Consider the following 19,127-nt stretch of genomic DNA (forward strand, 5'->3'; position numbering starts at 1 on the left):
CAGTTTAGAAGTATATACGTATAAAAACACACAACACATCTCTCCAAACTGCCAGTATTGAAAAACCCCTCCTTTAGAGTGCAGACATTGTACTTCCCATTTCCAGGAATCAAGTCCGGTTATATAAAATAACCGGTTTCCCTGAATCCCTTCACTAAGTATTACCCTGCTCACACTCCAACAGATCGTCAGGTCCCAAATAACATTTGTCTCCATTCACTCCTATCTAACACGCTCGCGCACGCTTGCTGGAAGTCCAAACCCCTCGCCCACAACACCTCCTTTAACCCCCTCCCTCAAATCTTTTCGAGGACGACCCCTACCCCGCCTTCCTTCCCCTACAGATTTATATGCTCTCCATGTCATTCTACTTTGATCCATTCTCTCTAAATGACCAAACCACCTCAACAACCACTCTTCAGCCCTATGACTAATACTTGTATTAACTCCACACCTTCTCCTAATTTCCACACTCCGAATTTTCTGCATAATATTTACACCATACATTGCCCTTAGACAGGACATCTCCACTGCCTCCAACCGCCTCCTTGCTGCAGCATTTACAACCCAAGCTTCACACCCATATAAGAGTGTTGGTACAACTATACTTTCATACATTCCCTTCTTTGCCTCCATAGATAACATTTTTTGCCTCCACATATACCTCAATGCACCACTCACCTTTTTTCCTTCATCAATTCTATGATTAACCTCATCCTTCATAAATCCATCCGCTGACACGTCAACTCCCAAATATATGAAAACATTCACTTCTTCCATACTCCTCCTCCCCAATTTGATATCCAATTTTTCTTTATCTAAATCATTTGATACTCTCATCACCTTACTCTTTTCTATGTTCACTTTCAACTTTCTACCTTTACACACATTCCCAAATTCGCGCCACTAACCTTTGAAATTTTTATTTAGAATCTCCCATAAGCACAGTATCATCAGCAAAAAGTAACTGTGTCACTTCCCATTTTGTATTTACTTCCCCATAATTTAATCCCACCCCTCTCCCGAACACCCTAGCATTTACTTCTTTTACAACCCCATCTATAAATATATTAAACAATAATATATATATATATATATATATATATATATATATATATATATATATATATATATATATATATATATATATATATATATATATATATATATATATATATATATATATATATATATATATATATATATATATATATATATATATATATATATATATATATATATATATATATATATGTGTCGTGACGAATATGTAAAACTGGTCAATTAGCAAGAACTCATTTAAAATTAAGTCCTTTCTAAAATTTTCTCGAATACATTTAAACATATATTTTTTTCATTAATGATAATGTAAAAATTTATAATTTTGCACCAAAAGAATCTTAGAAAACTTACCTAACCTTATTATAACAAGAACAATTTATTTTAGCCTAACACAACTAAATATATTTTAGATTTGTTTACAATAATTTAATACTAAACAAACACAGTGAAATATATTTTTTTCGTTAGGTTCAGAATGATTTTGGCGAAATTATTGCATACACAAATTTTCACTTGTCATATATGGCAAGAAGAACGTTGCTATTTAAGCCAAGATCGCAAGTTCTGCCTATTCGGCACGACATATATATATATATATATATATATATATATATATATATATATATATATATATATATATATATATATATATATATATATATATATATATATATATATATATATATATATATATATATGTCGTGCCGAATATGTAAAACTGGTCAATTAGCAAGAACTCATTTAAAATTAAATCCTTTCTAAAATTTTCTCTTATACGTTTAAAGATATATTTTTTTCATTAATGTAAATGTAAAAATTTTTGGTTTTGCACCAAAAGAACCTTAGAAAACTTACCTAACCTTATTATAACAAGAACAATTTATTTTAGCCTAACCCAACTATATATATTTTAGATTTGTTTACATTAATTTAATACTAAACAAACGCAGTGAAATATATTTTTTTCGTTAGGTTCAGAATGATTTTGGCGAAATTATTGCATACACAAATTTTCACTTGTCCTATATGGCAAGATGAGCGCTGCTATTTAAGCCAAGATCGCAAGTTCTGCCTATTCAGCACGACATATATATATATATATATATATATATATATATATATATATATATATATATATATATATATATATATATATATATATATATATATATATATATATATATATATATGTCGTGCCGAATATGTAAAACTGGTCAATTAGCAAGAACTCATTTAAAATTAAGTCCTTTCTGAAATTTTCTCTGATACGTTTGAAGATATATTTTTTTCATTAATGTTGAAGTAAAATTTATAATTTTGCTCCAAAAGAATCTTAGAAAACTTACCTAACCTTATTATAACAAGAACAATTTATTTTAGCCTAACCCAACTAAATATATTTTAGATTTGTTTACAATAATTTAATACTAAACAAACACAGTGAAATATATTTTTCTCGTTAGGTTCAGAATGATTTTGGCGAAATTATTTCATACACAAATTTTCGCTTGTCCTATATGGCAAGATGAGCGTTGCTATTTAAGCCAAGATCGCAAGTTCTGCCTATTCGGCACGACATATATACATATATATATATATATATATATATATATATATATATATATATATATATATATATATATATATATATATATATACATATATATATATATATATATATATATATATATATATATATATATATATATATATATATATATATATATATACATATATATATATATATATATATATATATATATATATATATATATATATATATATATACATATATATATATATATATATATATATATATATATATATATATATATATATATATATATATATATATATATATATATATAAATACTGATCTCTGGCTGAACCAGGATGCAAGCGAGAATTTGAGTACGGGAATTGGTGTATGTATATATTGAGTATAATTTTTGTTACGGTACATACACAGAGGTGTGTATCTCACTGTATATATAGTTAGAGGTGTGTGTGTGTCCGTGTTCCCACAATAACAGAGTTAACACAATACTTCCACAAAGAGGTACACAGGTTGGTCCTCACACAGACCACAAATCAGGCTTCATGGGCGCCGAGACGAAACCCCAGTGTGCCTCTATTGTGTTTCATGATCCCATGTGATTCATTCAGAGCAAGGACTGGTGCAGGCTTCATCCTACGTTCGTTGATCGCGACCTGTTCTCTGTCCGGTCATACTATGGGTGATGGCTCCATGACAGTGAATGGGTTCCACAGAGCCTAGTAACCTCTGTCATCTTACCCTAGGTTGAAGAGGGACTGACCATTTCCAAACTACGTCTTCAAGGGTGATAGACTGATTACATCGTCTTCACATCTCTACTGCTTCTGCTAACTCTTCTGCACTCGACTGAAGAAACCTAATATGTAGGCGAATCGCATCGGAATAAAGACACCAAACTGTTGCACATGTGTTATTTATCAGGTTGAAGACGCAGCCACGGGACTGGTACATGACTAAGACACATGCTCATTACGTTTCGCTAAAGGAGAGCGAAATGTCGCTATATCAAGACTTACGTTGTTTCACGAGCCTCTATGATCTAGGATTATTATTTTCCAAAACTATATGAGCACTGAATAAATTTTCTCCCAGATATAAGTGATATCGGCCAAGGGATGAAAATACGGATGATCGAGGCTTTAGAAATCCTTTTGCTGAATGACCCACACGGGCTTAAAGCTCTACATAAATATAAGAGAGGAAAATCTCTGTAGATTTACGAATTTTGCAAGAGGTGGGTTGAAGGCAGTTCAGTTTATTCAGTTCACCATTGACTTAATTTCTGTTATCTTCCCTCGATATAAAAAGTTATACGTGTAATGTATTATTATTGATAATCTTAATAATAATAATGATACTACTACTACTACTGCTACTACTATTACTATTACTACTACTACTACTACTACTGCTTCTACTACTACTACTACTACTACTACTACTACTACTACTACTACTACTACTACTACTACTACTACTACTAATAATAATAATAATAATAATAATAATAATAATAATAATAATATTATTATTATTATTATTATTATTATTATTATTATTATTATTATTATTATTATGTTGCTGTCGTTGTTGTTGTATTTTTAATACTTTTTCGAATCACCCCAGTTAGGTAGGGTGACTCGTAAAGGAAGAAACACTTTTACAATCACTCACGCTATCACTGTCTTGCTAGAGGCGTGCCGACATTACAGCTCAGATGTCCTTTCAAACTACAATGATGGTGAGGTGGGGTGCACTTCCTACCTCCAGAACTCAAGTCAGGTTAACCGGTTTCTGTGAATCTCTTCATCAGTGTCATCTTGCTTACTCTCAAACAGCACGTCAAGCCATGAAAGTCACTTTCCTCCACTCACATTTAACACACTCACACATATCTGTTAGATATTCAAGCCCCTCGCATACACAATCTCTTTTACCCTCTCTCTCCAACCTCTCCTGGAGCGACCCCTACCCTTCTTTCCTTAAGATAAGATAAGATAAGATAAGATTTCGTTCGGATTTTTAACCCCGGAGGGTTAGCCACCCAGGATAACCCAAGAAAGTCAGTGCGTCATCGAGGACTGTCTAACTTATTTCCATTGGGGTCCTTAATCTTATCCCCCAGGATGCGACCCACACCAGTCGACTAACACCCAGGTACCTATTTGCTGCTAGGTGAACAGGACAACAGGTGTAAGGAAACGTGTCGAATGTTTCCACCCGCCGGGAATCGAACCCGGGCCCTCCGTGTGTGAAGCGAGAGCTTTAGCCACCAGGCCACCAGGCCTTCCATTACATGTTTATATCCCCTCCAAGTCTTCCTAGTTTTCTAAACTCTCTAATCGTACGAACCACCTCAATAACCCCTCCTCAGCACTCTGTCTCTTCTAATCTCCATGCTATAAATTTCCACATAATATTCACACTACACATTACCCTCTGACACGACTTCTCGACTGCCTCCAGCCTCTCCTCCGTGCAACATTTAAAACCCATTCTTCATATCCATATAAGAGTGTTGATCCCACCATACTCACATACAATCCCTTTTGCCTCCATGGATAACGATCTTTGTCTCTACAGATGCCTCATTGTACTACCTACCTTTTTCTCCTCGTCAGTTCTATGGTTCACCTCATCTTTCATAGACACATCTACCAATAAGTCCACTTTCAGATATATGAATACATTCATTTCCTTCATACTTTCTCCTTCCAATCTGATATCCAGTCTTCTGTTACGTATTTTTTTTTATTCCTACCACCTTGCTCTTTCCTGTGTTCACCTTTAAATTCATTCATTTACATACCCTTCCAAATCCGTCTACCATCCTTCGTAACTAAGCCTGTAGGTATCATACAGCACTTGGAAAGTGGGATATGAGGCGACCTCAAACTATAGTGTCAAGTCGCGGAGAAAATTTCTGGGACTGAGTTATACCTCACTGGTTAATTGGGAGCACCAGTTAAAACATAAAGAACCTGGGTTCCGTCCTCAAAAATAATCACAAAAGTATTCGTAGAGTACCTTATTTATTACACTCCTGATGATAGGGCTACAATAACTGTCGAGTTGCCACATGTCAGTCTAGACCCCTGAATGCAGTTGTGTTTCGAAAGACTAATTTGTTGTTCTGCTTGATTGTTTTATCACACTTACATAAATGTAGAGGTGCTGTACTTACAGACAGGTTGGCTGTGTCATGGATGGTACAGTCAAGCGTTGTCTCTGCCCCAAGAAAGACACTAACGGAGGTATTGAGTGTAGCGAAGTATGGCTCTCGAACTTCTTCGCTGACTTCCTCCTCCTGTGCACTCTCTTGTGTCATCGACGCTTCGGAAGACCCACTGAGCGACATTGAGGAGGAAGGAAGGGGAGTAGAGGGACCAGAAGGAAAGGTAACGGAGGTGTAGGCTGGGGGAGGTGGCAAGGTGAAGTAGGTGAGAGGTTGGAGGGTAAGGGTGGGCAGCGTTTCAGCCTCTGCAGCACCTGAAATATACAAGAGAGAGAGAGGGTGATAAGGTACACAGCTCTCGTAGAAACATTGCTAAACGCTCATGTTAATGAAGCGTAATGCTGAATACGAAGCATAATTTTCAAAAAACACAAACATGCACACTGAAGAAGAAGAAGACGAAGGAGAAGAAAGATATTATTCTATTTATTAACCTGAGGGTTAGTAACCCTGTATAACCAAAGAAAACCTGTCTGGCTTATTTACGCTGGAGTCCTTTTGTCCTCTTCTCCTAGGGTGCGACGTACTTACTGCTAGGTGAACAGTTGTAACTGTTATAAGACAACATGCTTAATATTTTCCCTAGTTTCATGTTCAAACTAAAAAGATCCTTTAGCTGTCAGAGGAAAGCACAACCACTTGAGCCAGGAGTCATTAGCTACCCTCAACTCAAGAGACGACGGAGTCTGGCTCTTATTACCAGAGATTCTATAGCGAAAACAAATTTAAAACACTGTGGCCGAGGTTATGGTAAAAGTTGTTGACAGCGGCTCTTGAGATCCGCGACTTAAGATGCCAAGTGTGGTGCTAGTGTTATTGACGTACCCAGCTGCTGCTGCTGCTGTGTCATCATATCACTACTACCAATAGCACCACCACTACTGCCACCAACACAACCGCTACTACCACTAGCACCACCACTACTACCACCAACACAACCGCTACTACTACCAACGCTACCATTATTCCCATTACCACCACTACTACCACTAACACCACACTACTACTACCACCAACACTACCACAGTTATCACCAACACCGCTACCACCACCACCACCACCACCACCACCACCACCACCACCACCACCACCACCACCACCACCACCACCACCACCACTGCTATCACTAACACTACCACCACCAACACCACCACTACTACCACCAACACTACTACTACTACTACCACTAACACCGCCACTGCTTCCATCACCACCACTTCTACCTCCAGAACCACCACTACTACCACCAACACCAACACTGCTACCACCAACACTACAACTACTACCACCAACACCACCACTACTTCCATCACCACCACTGCCACCACCAGAACCACCGCTACTACCACAAACACCACCGCTACAACTACCAACCCCACAAATACTACCACCAACACCACCACTATTACCACCAATACCAGCATTACTACCACCAACATCACCACTACAACTACCAACCCCACAAATACTACCACCAACACCACCACTATTATCACCAACACCAGCATTACTACTACCAACATCACCACTACAACTACCAACACCACCACTGTCACCACCAACACCACCACTACTACCACAAACGCTACCATTACTCCCATTACCACCACTACTGCCACTAACACCACCCCTACTACTACCACCAACACCACTACCACCCTTAAAACTACAAACCACCACTCCCACTAAAACAAACCACCATCACCTCGGCCACCACAACTACCACCGCCTAAATAACCACACCAATCCATGATTACGACTTCTGGGTAAATTCTGTAACAAAGCCCAGAAACCAGCCGCACATACAAATGGTCAATGAGAGATCAAATCTCGCGGGAAGTTCCTGCAAGAAAGCCGAAACTGAAGTAACTGAGGGAAGAAGTGGCAAAGTTGCAGCTGCAATTAGAAATATCAAACAATCCGAAAAAATAAATGAAATACGAGAGAGAGAGATAGACTACGTATTTTATTATGACCTCTTCGCTATAAGATATATATATATATATATATATATATAATTGTGACCACGAACGAGTGGTATTGATCAATAACAACACTGCTCTAGCCAAGGACTCGAACCCATGCTGCTTTGGCCTGCATCATGGTGAGCGAAAACACATGACGCCCTAATCCACCGTACCATACGATCCTTAAGAGTAGTGCATCCAGTGGAACTGAATGTTGTACTCGCTACCCAAGGACACACGATGGTGTGGATGACTCTAGGCTAATTTCATTCTAGTAATTTTTGGAGGGAAAAAACTACTAATTGCCAACATGTATTTCTGATGACAGCAAGAACAAAAAAATTACATTTAAGAAAAACATACTTAGAAATATGATAGAAACAACCTGATTACATCAATATCTTGCCGGAATTATGCACTATTTTTCAGTAGGAAAACATTTTTTTCCATAATTTTTCAATCTTAATTTCCTAATCTCTATAAAAAGGCTCGCCCTTCCCTCAGCGTTCGGAATAATCTCCTTGACTAGTCCACTGGAAGCCAAACACGAAGAGAGAAATGCAGGTAAAGCTACCTGCGTTGCTTTGTGCACCTTTATACCTCCCAGTCGCACTGGGAGGGTTGCCTGATCCCATTGCTGATCTTACAGTGACAGATTCAGCACCCTCTTAAAGACTAATGTCAGGAGTGAGTCATATTCGTTGAGTGCTGGGTTGTCAAAAGAGGGTGCGCACCTCAGGAAGTAAGTAAGTCTTGGCAGAGTAAGACACCTTGTGAGGAGATACAGGGCATCATGAGCATCAACATCTCTTATTCTCTCCTCCATTCTCTTCAGGTCATTCAGTTTGTCCTTGAGGGCTATGTCGATGACCTGATAACCCAGCGGTGCTCCCAAGAGGGTGCTCTTGGCTGGGCACTGTTTATTTCCTGGTTCGTTGTGATTGATGATTTCACACTTGGAGGGATTGAGGGTAAGTCCCAAGGCTGTGTCCCTGTGTCTTCACCAGTTGTATATATATATATATATATATATAAATATATATATATATATATATATATATATATATACATATATATATATACATATATATTTTTTTTTTTTTTATTATCACACTGGCCGATTCCCACCAAGGCAGGGTGGCCCGAAAAAGAAAAACTTTCACCATCATTCACTCCATCACTGTCTTGCCAGAAGGGTGCTTTACACTACAGTTTTTAAACTGCAACATTAACACCCCTCCTTCAGAGTGCAGGCACTGTACTTCCCATCTCCAGGACTCAAGTCCGGCCTGCCGGTTTCCCTGAATCCCTTCATAAATGTTACTTTGCTCACACTCCAACAGCACGTCAAGTATTAAAAACCATTTGTCTCCATTCACTCCTATCAAACACGCTCACGCATGCCTGCTGGAAGTCCAAGCCCCTCGCACACAAAACCTCCTTTACCCCCTCCCTCCAACCCTTCCTAGGCCGACCCCTACCCCGCCTTCCTTCCACTACAGACTGATACACTCTTGAAGTTATTCTGTTTCGCTCCATTCTCTCTACATGTCCGAACCACCTCAACAACCCTTCCTCAGCCCTCTGGACAACAGTTTTGGTAATCCCGCACCTCCTCCTAACTTCCAAACTACGAATTCTCTGCATTATACTCACACCACACATTGCCCTCAGACATGACATCTCCACTGCCTCCAGCCTTCTCCTCGCTGCAACATTCATCACCCATGCTTCACACCCATATAAGAGCGTTGGTAAAACTATACTCTCATACATTCCCCTCTTTGCCTCCAAGGACAAAGTTCTCTGTCTCCACAGACTCCTAAGTGCACCACTCACTCTTTTTCCCTCATCAATTCTATGATTCACCTCATCTTTCATAGACCCATCCGCTGACACGTCCACTCCCAAATATCTGAATACGTTCACCTCCTCCATACTCTCTCCCTCCAATCTGATATTCAATCTTTCATCACCTAATCTTTTTGTTATCCTCATAACCTTACTCTTTCCTGTATTCACCTTTAATTTTCTTCTTTTGCACACCCTACCAAATTCATCCACCAATCTCTGCAGCTTCTCTTCAGAATCTCCCAAGAGCACAGTGTCATCAGCAAAGAGCAGCTGTGACAACTCCCACCCTGTGTGTGATTCTTTATCTTTTAACTCCACGCCTCTTGCCAAGACCCTCGCATTTACTTCTCTTACAACCCCATCTATAAATATATTAAACAACCACGGTGACATCACACATCCTTGTCTAAGGCCTACTTTTACTGGGAAAAAATTTCCCTCTTTTCTACATACTCTAACTTGAGCCTCACTATCCTCGTAAAAACTCTTCACTGCTTTCAGTAACCTACCTCCTACACCATACACTTGCAACATCTGCCACATTGCCCCCCTATCCACCCTGTCATACGCCTTTTCCAAATCCATAAATGCCACAAAGACCTCTTTAGCCTTATCTAAATACTGTTCACTTATATGTTTCACTGTAAACACCTGGTCCACACACCCCCTACCTTTCCTAAAGCCTCCTTGTTCATCTGCTATCCTATTCTCCGTCTTACTCTTAATTCTTTCAATTATAACTCTACCATACACTTTACCAGGTACACTCAACAGACTTATCCCCCTATAATTTTTGCACTCTCTTTTATCCCCTTTGCCTTTATACAAAGGAACTATGCATGCTCTCTGCCAATCCCTAGGTACCTTACCCTCTTCCATACATTTATTAAATAATTGCACCAACCACTCCAAAACTATATCCCCACCTGCTTTTAACATTTCTATCTTTATCCCATCAATCCCGGCTGCCTTACCCCCTTTCATTTTACCTACTGCCTCACGAACTTCCCCCACACTCACAACTGGCTCTTCCTCACTCCTACAAGATGTTATTCCTCCTTGCCCTATACACGAAATCACAGCTTCCCTATCTTCATCAACATTTAACAATTCCTCAAAATATTCCCTCCATCTTCCCAATACCTCTAACTCTCCATTTAATAACTCTCCTCTCCTATTTTTAACTGACAAATCCATTTGTTCTCTAGGCTTCCTTAACTTGTTAATCTCACTCCAAAACTTTTTCTTATTTTCAACAAAATTTGTTGATAACAGCTCACCCACTCTCTCATTTGCTCTCTTTTTACATTGCTTCACCACTCTCTTAACCTCTCTCTTTTTCTCCATATACTCTTCCCTCCTTGCATCACTTCTACTTTGTAAAAACTTCTCATATGCTAACTTTTTCTCCCTTACTACTCTCTTTACATCATCATTCCACCAATCGCTCCTCTTCCCTCCTGCACCCACTTTCCTGTAACCACAAACTTCTGCTGAACACTCTAACACTACATTTTTAAACCTACCCCATTCCTCTTCGACCCCATTGTCTATGCTCTCATTAGCCCATCTATCCTCCAATAGCTGTTTATATCTTACCCTAACTGCCTCCTCTTTTAGTTTATAAACCTTCACCTCTCTCTTCCCTGATGCTTCTATTCTCCTTGTATCCCATCTACCTTTTATATATATATATATATATATATATATATATATATATATATATATATATATATATTTGTGTGTGTGTGTGTGTGTGTGTGTGTGTGTGTGTGTGTGTGTGTGTGTGTGTGTGTGTGTGTGTGTGTGTGTGTGTGTGTGTGTGTGTGTGTGTGTGTGTAAAGAGAGAGAGAGAGAAAGAGAGAGATACTCTGGTTAACAAAATTTGAGTCCTGGAGGTGGGAAGTACAGTGCTTGCACACTGAAGGAAGGGGTGGAAATATGTTGCAGTTTTAGAACTGTAATATCGGCGCGCCTCTGGGAAGACAGTGATGGAATGAGGGATGATGAAAGTATTTCTTCTTTTTCGGGTCACTTTCCCTTGGTGGGAAACGGCCGATGTGTTAAAAAAAAACATAATTTTAATAGGTAGCAGTTTTAATGTCACATTTTTTTGGTTGGTTATTCTATCAAGATCTAAGATGATCGTAAGAGCATATTGGTGTTTATTGAGTAACATACTTATGAGTGTTAATGGGTTTTAAGGAGTTTTGTGTTAGCTTTCTCATGGGAAGAGTAAACAGTTTTCCTTAACACTTTTTGAAATATTTTTAGAAGAAAGATTATATGCAGACAAGGTGCTGTGATGTTCATAGTATGCTTCTGGATAAAATATAAATGGTTATAAAATAATGTAATGTAACGTGGGTTGAAACATTTTGGGAACAAAAATTTTTTCAGTATTCTTACAGACTTAGATTATCGCAGGAGCTAAAATATTAAGCGCTAAAAATAGCCGTGTTATTTTGCCTATGTATAAGAAGTTAGTAATTAGCTGTTTTAGGGTTATTCATAAATTTTTGTGTAGACTGGGATGTTTTGGAGTAAGTTATGAGTGTAGCAGACGATTGTTTTGCCCGAGTGTAGCTCTAGCCATTGTTGGGGAGGACGAGACTCTCCTTACTTTGGTTGGGCACCATAATATGGGCCTGTGATTGAGATGTAAGGATAGTTTTGTATCTTAGAGGAGAGTAAAGGTCCTCATATATCTGGGGAAGAAATGGGAGCATTCCTGAAGCTGCAGTTTATTGATGGGTATGAGAGTTATGACTGTAGTGGTGTAAGGCAAAAGGGATTTTATTCTTGCCTTGGGTGTCAATAAATTTGTAAATATGGGTACAGATTACAGTGGTTAGGGAATTACACTTATGATTTTATGGATTTTGGAATAATGTAGATAAAATAACCAGCGCAAGTTAACTTTCGTGTTAATTTAGAGTGCTTATTAACTACTGTAAATTACAATCTGCTGGGATTATACTAAACAATTGTGGGTGTGAATTTTTGTTTCCCCCAAATTAATTAATTATAGTATTTATGATGGCAGCCATGTGCATTAATTCGTTCAGTTACAGAGTGGTTGTATCATCAGATCCTTATTGTCTTGCTACTATTTATTGTTTATTTTATATGTGGTCTTCAGGATTACCCATTCTCCTTTTCCCATTTCATTTCCTTATTCCCCCTTTATTACATTACTGTAAAGTATTCACCCGCATTCTCCCCCTTTATCATTCCAGTAAAAGCCAAGCTTTTTATACCGACAAGGTATCTGATCATCGGAATGAATCTGTAACTATCATTGAAAGGCAAGGGAATGCAATATCAACATTGCAAAACAACAACGCACAGCAACAGACTCTCCCTGCCGATCAAGCAGGTAAAATAACTGGACTGGAAACCTTGGTGAGTAAACATGTACACAAACAAGATAAAGCTTCCCAAACTATGCATAACCTTATAACATCCCTTCGGTCACAAATCCGAACAAGATTCGAGGATTTCAGTACCATATAAGCAGAAGCATACGTGACGGTGACTCAGGTTAAATTGGGTTAGGTAGGTTTGATTAGGCTGGGTTGCAACAGAAGGAAACTATAAAAATAAAATAAAAGAAGATAAACGAGTTAGCAAGAAAGCAGCAGCCATTGTGCGCGTTCATGAAACTCATATTTCATTAGATTTTTTACAACAGTTCTGTGTTCTGTGGTTAACAGGATTCATTGTATCATAAAGAACTCCAAAAACTCAGTCTTTCCAACAGAAGAACCAGGTGAAAACTGTTTTAAAATTATGTATTTATTAATTAAATGCTTCTAAAAATAACCTGAAAGTAAGCTTACAGCAGAAAAACGTACGGAATATTTATACCGGAGTCTGGTTTCTCTCGGCCCATAATAATCAAAATTTCCAATAACTTTATAAAAACAAGACCTGATCAAAGCCGCCGTAGGTAACAAACAAAGCACAAATGTGAATTATTGTTTAACTAATAATAAAAAAGCCAGAAATTAGAATTTAAAATACAGTCAAAGCGCAGGAAAAATTGAGGTAAAATCAGACGCTGTTGTGTACAAGGTGGCAAAATAATAACTAAAATTCATAACTCACTAGACATGAAATACTAAATGAATAAATCTCAACATATTTTCAACACTTGCTGAAAATACCACTCAATCAACTATCCATTTGTTAATGTAAATTATGTATCTGGCAAATGTACCAATTACATTTCAATCATATGTATTACACAAGAATTATTATCCAACTTTTTTCTTAGTATTCATATGCAGTAATGTTCTATTTTTTTTTTTAACGCTGGTTGTCTTGCACTGAGGCAGCGTGACACTAGCGTTCACACTCTCACTGTCTTGTCAAAGACGTGCAGATACGACAGTTTAAATGTTCCTCTAAACAGCAAATATCCCAAGCCCCTTCTTCAGAGTGCAGGCATTGTACTTCTCATCTCCAGGACTCAAGTCCAGCTAATCGGTCTCTCTGAATCCCTTCACAAAATATTGCACAATAATGTATTCTTATTTATTTCATGCCACCGATATGAGTAGCGTATTGTTTTTGTGTTTTCTGATTTGTACACACTTCAATGTATTCAGTTTATTATTCAGTTCCTCTCGGTTTTGTCCAGTATTTTACACTGTTAGCTACATAGACATGTCCGGAAAATACTGCTGTATATTTTATAAAAGCAGTGCGGGTATCACTGGATGTTAATAATACATTTATTATCTTGTTCATAACTATACATTGCTTCATGTTGCTTTGTTCCTGTATGTATTTTACTCTGTATTTATTTTATTGGCTCCACCCCATTGGTTATTTTATTGATTGTATACTACTGTCATACACTATTATTAGTGTGATAAATGATTTATTAAAAAACCGTCAAGATGAAGACTGAGACACTTATGCAACATATGGGAATCTTTATTGAGGAAACGTTACGCCACACAGTGGCTTCATCAGTCCAATACAAATCAGAAAGGGTGTAAGGAGAGGAGGAGTTTGAGGTAATCAGTCCCTCAGCCTGGAGCCGATGTGTTCAGTCCATCAGTTTTGTAGAAAGTACAGCATAGAGCCGTAGACGTGACTTATATACTGTAGTCAGGTGAGGCGAAGCAGGAGGAGTCGCGGTCGTAGTGGTACCATCCACTAGTCGAAGTAGGTCTTCGTCGAAAGGTTGGACAAGTTTGAAGAATACTTCGTATGAAGATCCTATGATGCTGCAGTGTCTGACTGATGTGATAAATGGTTTAAAAAACCGACATGATGAAGATTGAGACACTTATGCAACATATGGGAATCTTACACAAATAACCCGCACATAAAAGAGAGAAGCTTACGACGACGTTTCGGTCCGACTTGGACCATTTACAAAGTCACACTAAGCAGAAGTGGAGCAGGACGGCTATATATAGGCAGGAAGAGGTGGTGGTGGTAGTAGTAGTAGTAGTACAAGAATGGTAAATAATACCGTCAAGATGAAATTAAGACACATGCGCAACACCCGGGTATCTCTATCCCAGACACTTCGCCATCCAGCCAGCCACTGGATGGCGAAACGTCCACAACAAACACACCCAGATGCCACACATATGTCTTAATTTCATCAGTAGTAGAAGTAGTAGAAGAGGTAGTAGTAGTGGTAGTGGTAGTGGTAGAAGTGGGGAATAAGGAGGACGAGCCAGTAAAATACAAAGGAAGGGGAGCACTGCAAGGGAGCTAGGTGCCAACAGAGGGAGAGCAAGCGCACAGAGGTGCGAGAAAGGGAAGTGGTGAAATAAATGAAGAAGGAACAGAAACACGAGACAGAAGAGAGAAAGACAACCCAGAGGAGAAAAAGGAAAGAGGAAAGGGGAAGAGGGAGAAGAAGAAAAAGACAAAGAAAAAATGAAGAGTCAGGTTGTCACGGGTGTTCTGAAGTTTGGAGCATTTTACAATGTAGTGGGAGAGGAAGGCATCTACAGAGACGAAGCCAGGGCTAAGATTCATACAAGGAAAGTTGTGTATTAGAGAGGATTCAACTAGACGGCGACTGTTCGAGTTGGAAGTAGGGAAGACAGTTTTAGCAGAAGACCAGTCAATAGGATGGCTATGATCTCTGATGTGACAGAAAAGAGCATTGTTAGTGTCGGCAAGCCTAACACTATTTTTGTGCTACCTAAGTCTGTCAGAAAGAGATCGACCAGTTTCTCCGAAGTATTGAAGAGGACAGGAGGAGCAAGAAATAGAGTAGACACCAGGAACATCTGTAGAGGGAGGAGAGGTATGAACGAGATTAGTGTGAAGAGTGTTAGTCTGGCGGAAGGTAAGCTTGATGTCTAAGGGACGGGGAGAATTGTTGAGATTAGAAAGACCGGAAATGTACAGTGGCATGTACATTCACTACTTTTCCTATCATGCTTCCCCTGTCAAGAAAAGTGTTCTTATCTCCCTGTTTCTCCGTGCCCTCCACATCTGTGATCCTCAGTTCCTTCCAGCAGAAATTTACACTTTTCATAATTCGTTTTCCCGTCTTGGCTACCCTTCCCATTTCATAGACTCTGCCCTCTCACGTGCTAAACGTAATTTCTTCTCTCCCAAACTCTCTACTCCTGGGAACTCTTCTATCCTCTGCCTTCCCTACGTTTCCGGTCTTTCTAATCTCAACAATTCTCTCCGTCCCTTAGACATCAAGCTTACCTTCCGCCAGACTAACACTCTTCGCACTAATCTCGTTCATACCTCTCCTCCCTCTACAGATGTTCCTGGTGTCTACTCTATTTCTTGCTCCTCCTGTCCTCTTCAATACTTCGGAGAAACTGGTCGATCTCTTTCTGACAGACTTAGGGAGCACAAAAATAGTGTTAGGCTTGCCGACACTAACAATGCTCTTTTCTGTCATGTCAGAGATCATAGCCATCCTATTGACTGGACTTCTGCTAAAACTGTCTTCCCTACTTCCAACTGGAACAGTCGCCATCTAGTTGAATCCTCTCTAATACACAACTTCCTTGTATGAATCTTAGCCCTGGCTTAGTCTCTGTAGATGCCTTCCCCTACCACTACATTGTAAAATGCTCAAAACTTCAGAACACCCGTGACTTAACCTGACTCCTCATTTTTTCTTTGTCTTTTTCTTCTTCTCCCTCTTCCCCTTTCCTCTTTCCTTTTTCTCCTCTGGGTTGTCTTTCTCTCTTCTGTCTCGTGTTTCTGTTCCTTCTTCATTTATTTCACCATTTCCCCTTTCTCGCACCTCTGTGCACTTGCTCTCCCTCTGTGGGCACCTAGCTCCCTTGCAGTGCTCCCCTTCCTATTTTACTGGCTCGTCCTCCTTATTCCCCACTTCTACCACTACCACTACTACTACCTCTTCTACTACTTCTACTACTACTACTACTGATGAAATTAAGACACATGTGCGGCGTCTGGGTGTCTTTATTGTGGACGTTTCGCCATCCAGTGGCTGGCTGGATGGCGAAGCGTCTATGATAGAGATGCCCGGGTGTTGCGCATATGTCTTAATTTCATCTTGTCGGTATTATTTACCATTCTTGTACTGCTACTACTACTACTACCACCACCTCTTCCTGCCTATATATAGCCGTCCTGCTCCACCTCTGGTTAGTGTCACTTTGCAAATGGTCCAAGTCGGACCGAAACGTCGTCGTAAGCTTCTCTCTTCTATGTGTGGGTTATTTGTGTATCGTTCCAGTCACGGTATTGTGCCTTTTTTTTTTGTTATTTATATATGGGAATCTTTATTGAGGAAACGTTTCGCCACACATTGGCTTCATCAGTCCAATGCAGTGCCTCTGCAACATCATAGGATCTTGATACAAAGAATTCTTCAACCTTGTCCAACCTTTGGACGACGACGTACTTCGACTAGTAGATGGTACCACTACGATCCCTGCCTCCTCCTGCTTCGCCTCACCTGACTACAGAATATAATCCACGTCCACGGCCCTATGCTGTACTTTCTACAAGATTGATGGGCTGAACACATCGACTCCAGGCTGAGGGACTGATTACCTCAAATTCCTCCTCTCCTTACACCCTTCTGATTTGTATTGGACTAATGAAGCCACTGTGTGGCGAAACGTTTCTTCAATAAAGATTCCCATATGTTGCATAAGTGTCCCAATCTTCACTATTATTAGTCTTTTACCAATTAGTTATAATACTACCTTATTATTAATCGTGAATCCTTATTTTATACACTTTTAGTAATCTTACTTTTTTATATTATATATTTTTATTGTGCTACCGTGTATCTCTCTACTATTTTTTTTAATTTTAATTGGCATATAAAATTTCATATTTTTACTATTAGCTTTACTTATGCTACCATTAATAGTACCATAACTGACTCTTACACCGCACTTTATTGAACTATTATTTTATTTAAGCATTGCAACTTTACATTTACTGTGTTTATTAATTTAAATTGCTATGTTTTACTCTGTTATATCGCATTTTATCTTTATAAATATTACATTATGCTTAACATTATAGTGAATAGTTTTATATACTGTTTTACTCAGAACCTCCACTGAGAAAAAAACAATGAACTTCCAAGCACTTTCGTGATTTCTCACTTTATGATTTCTCACGTTTATGTGAGAAATCACGAAAGCGCTTGGAAGTTCACCATTTTTTGTACAGTGGTGGTTTGTGCATATTGTGATATCACCTGTTTACTGTGATCTTAATGTAGATTTTTTTATGAATTCAGTACTATGAACTGCACTACAACCTCACTTTGGTTTTATACTCCTACAGTACACGATTTACTTTTGTCTTTAGATTTATTACAATTGTTCATATTACTAAAAGCACAACATCTTATGATTACAACTCGTCCTTCATCTTTCATTCTTAATTATAGTGTATAGAATAACTCGTGAATTCAGTCTATTTTCTAATCTCCGCAATAATCAACTTACTTCCGACACAACTATAAATACTGCACTGGTAGCCAAACGAAAATTGGCCTCTTCAAACTTAAGAATATATTAGCATTTAATTACAGTGCTACATCCCTAGGTAAACACTATAATGGCTTCATAGCACATAATTATAATTTAATTTTCGTTATTATTAAAAATATCTGACTTAAATTAGATACCATAGCCATTTTTATAAATTACCTGGGTACATTCATACATAACTGTAGGCTTGAACGACTCGGAGGTGGAACTACAATCTATTACACTAATGAGAAGAACTGTCTTAACCCAAGATGTACAAGGAATGAATTTGGAGAATACGTAATTGCACAGTTCTTAATCAAATACCCAAGTAACAATAGGAGCTGTGTACGGATCACCACATACTATTATTGCCAACTTTGGTGAAAATCTTTAAGATCTAATCATAATCAATAAACTAAACAAATATCACGTAAGAAATGCTAGCAACTTTAGCAATAACTTCATTCAGTATTGATGAA

The 19,127-nt window shown here is 38.4% G+C and overlaps 1 protein-coding gene across 2 annotated transcripts in view; it reads right to left on the minus strand.

Annotated features, from left to right (window-relative positions):
• The window catches only part of LOC128703772 (uncharacterized), a 767,381-nt gene that overhangs the window by 413,970 nt on the left and 334,284 nt on the right, over positions 1 to 19,127 (minus strand). For both annotated transcript variants that reach the window (XM_070086895.1, XM_053798585.2), the window contains exon 3: positions 5,805 to 6,109. In XM_070086895.1, coding sequence (XP_069942996.1) covers positions 5,805 to 6,109 — 305 coding nt within the window. The remainder of the gene's footprint in view (positions 1 to 5,804; positions 6,110 to 19,127) is intronic.

Source organism: Cherax quadricarinatus, chromosome 20 (genome assembly GCF_038502225.1).
Source record: "Cherax quadricarinatus isolate ZL_2023a chromosome 20, ASM3850222v1, whole genome shotgun sequence".
Lineage (NCBI taxonomy): Eukaryota > Metazoa > Arthropoda > Malacostraca > Decapoda > Parastacidae > Cherax > Cherax quadricarinatus.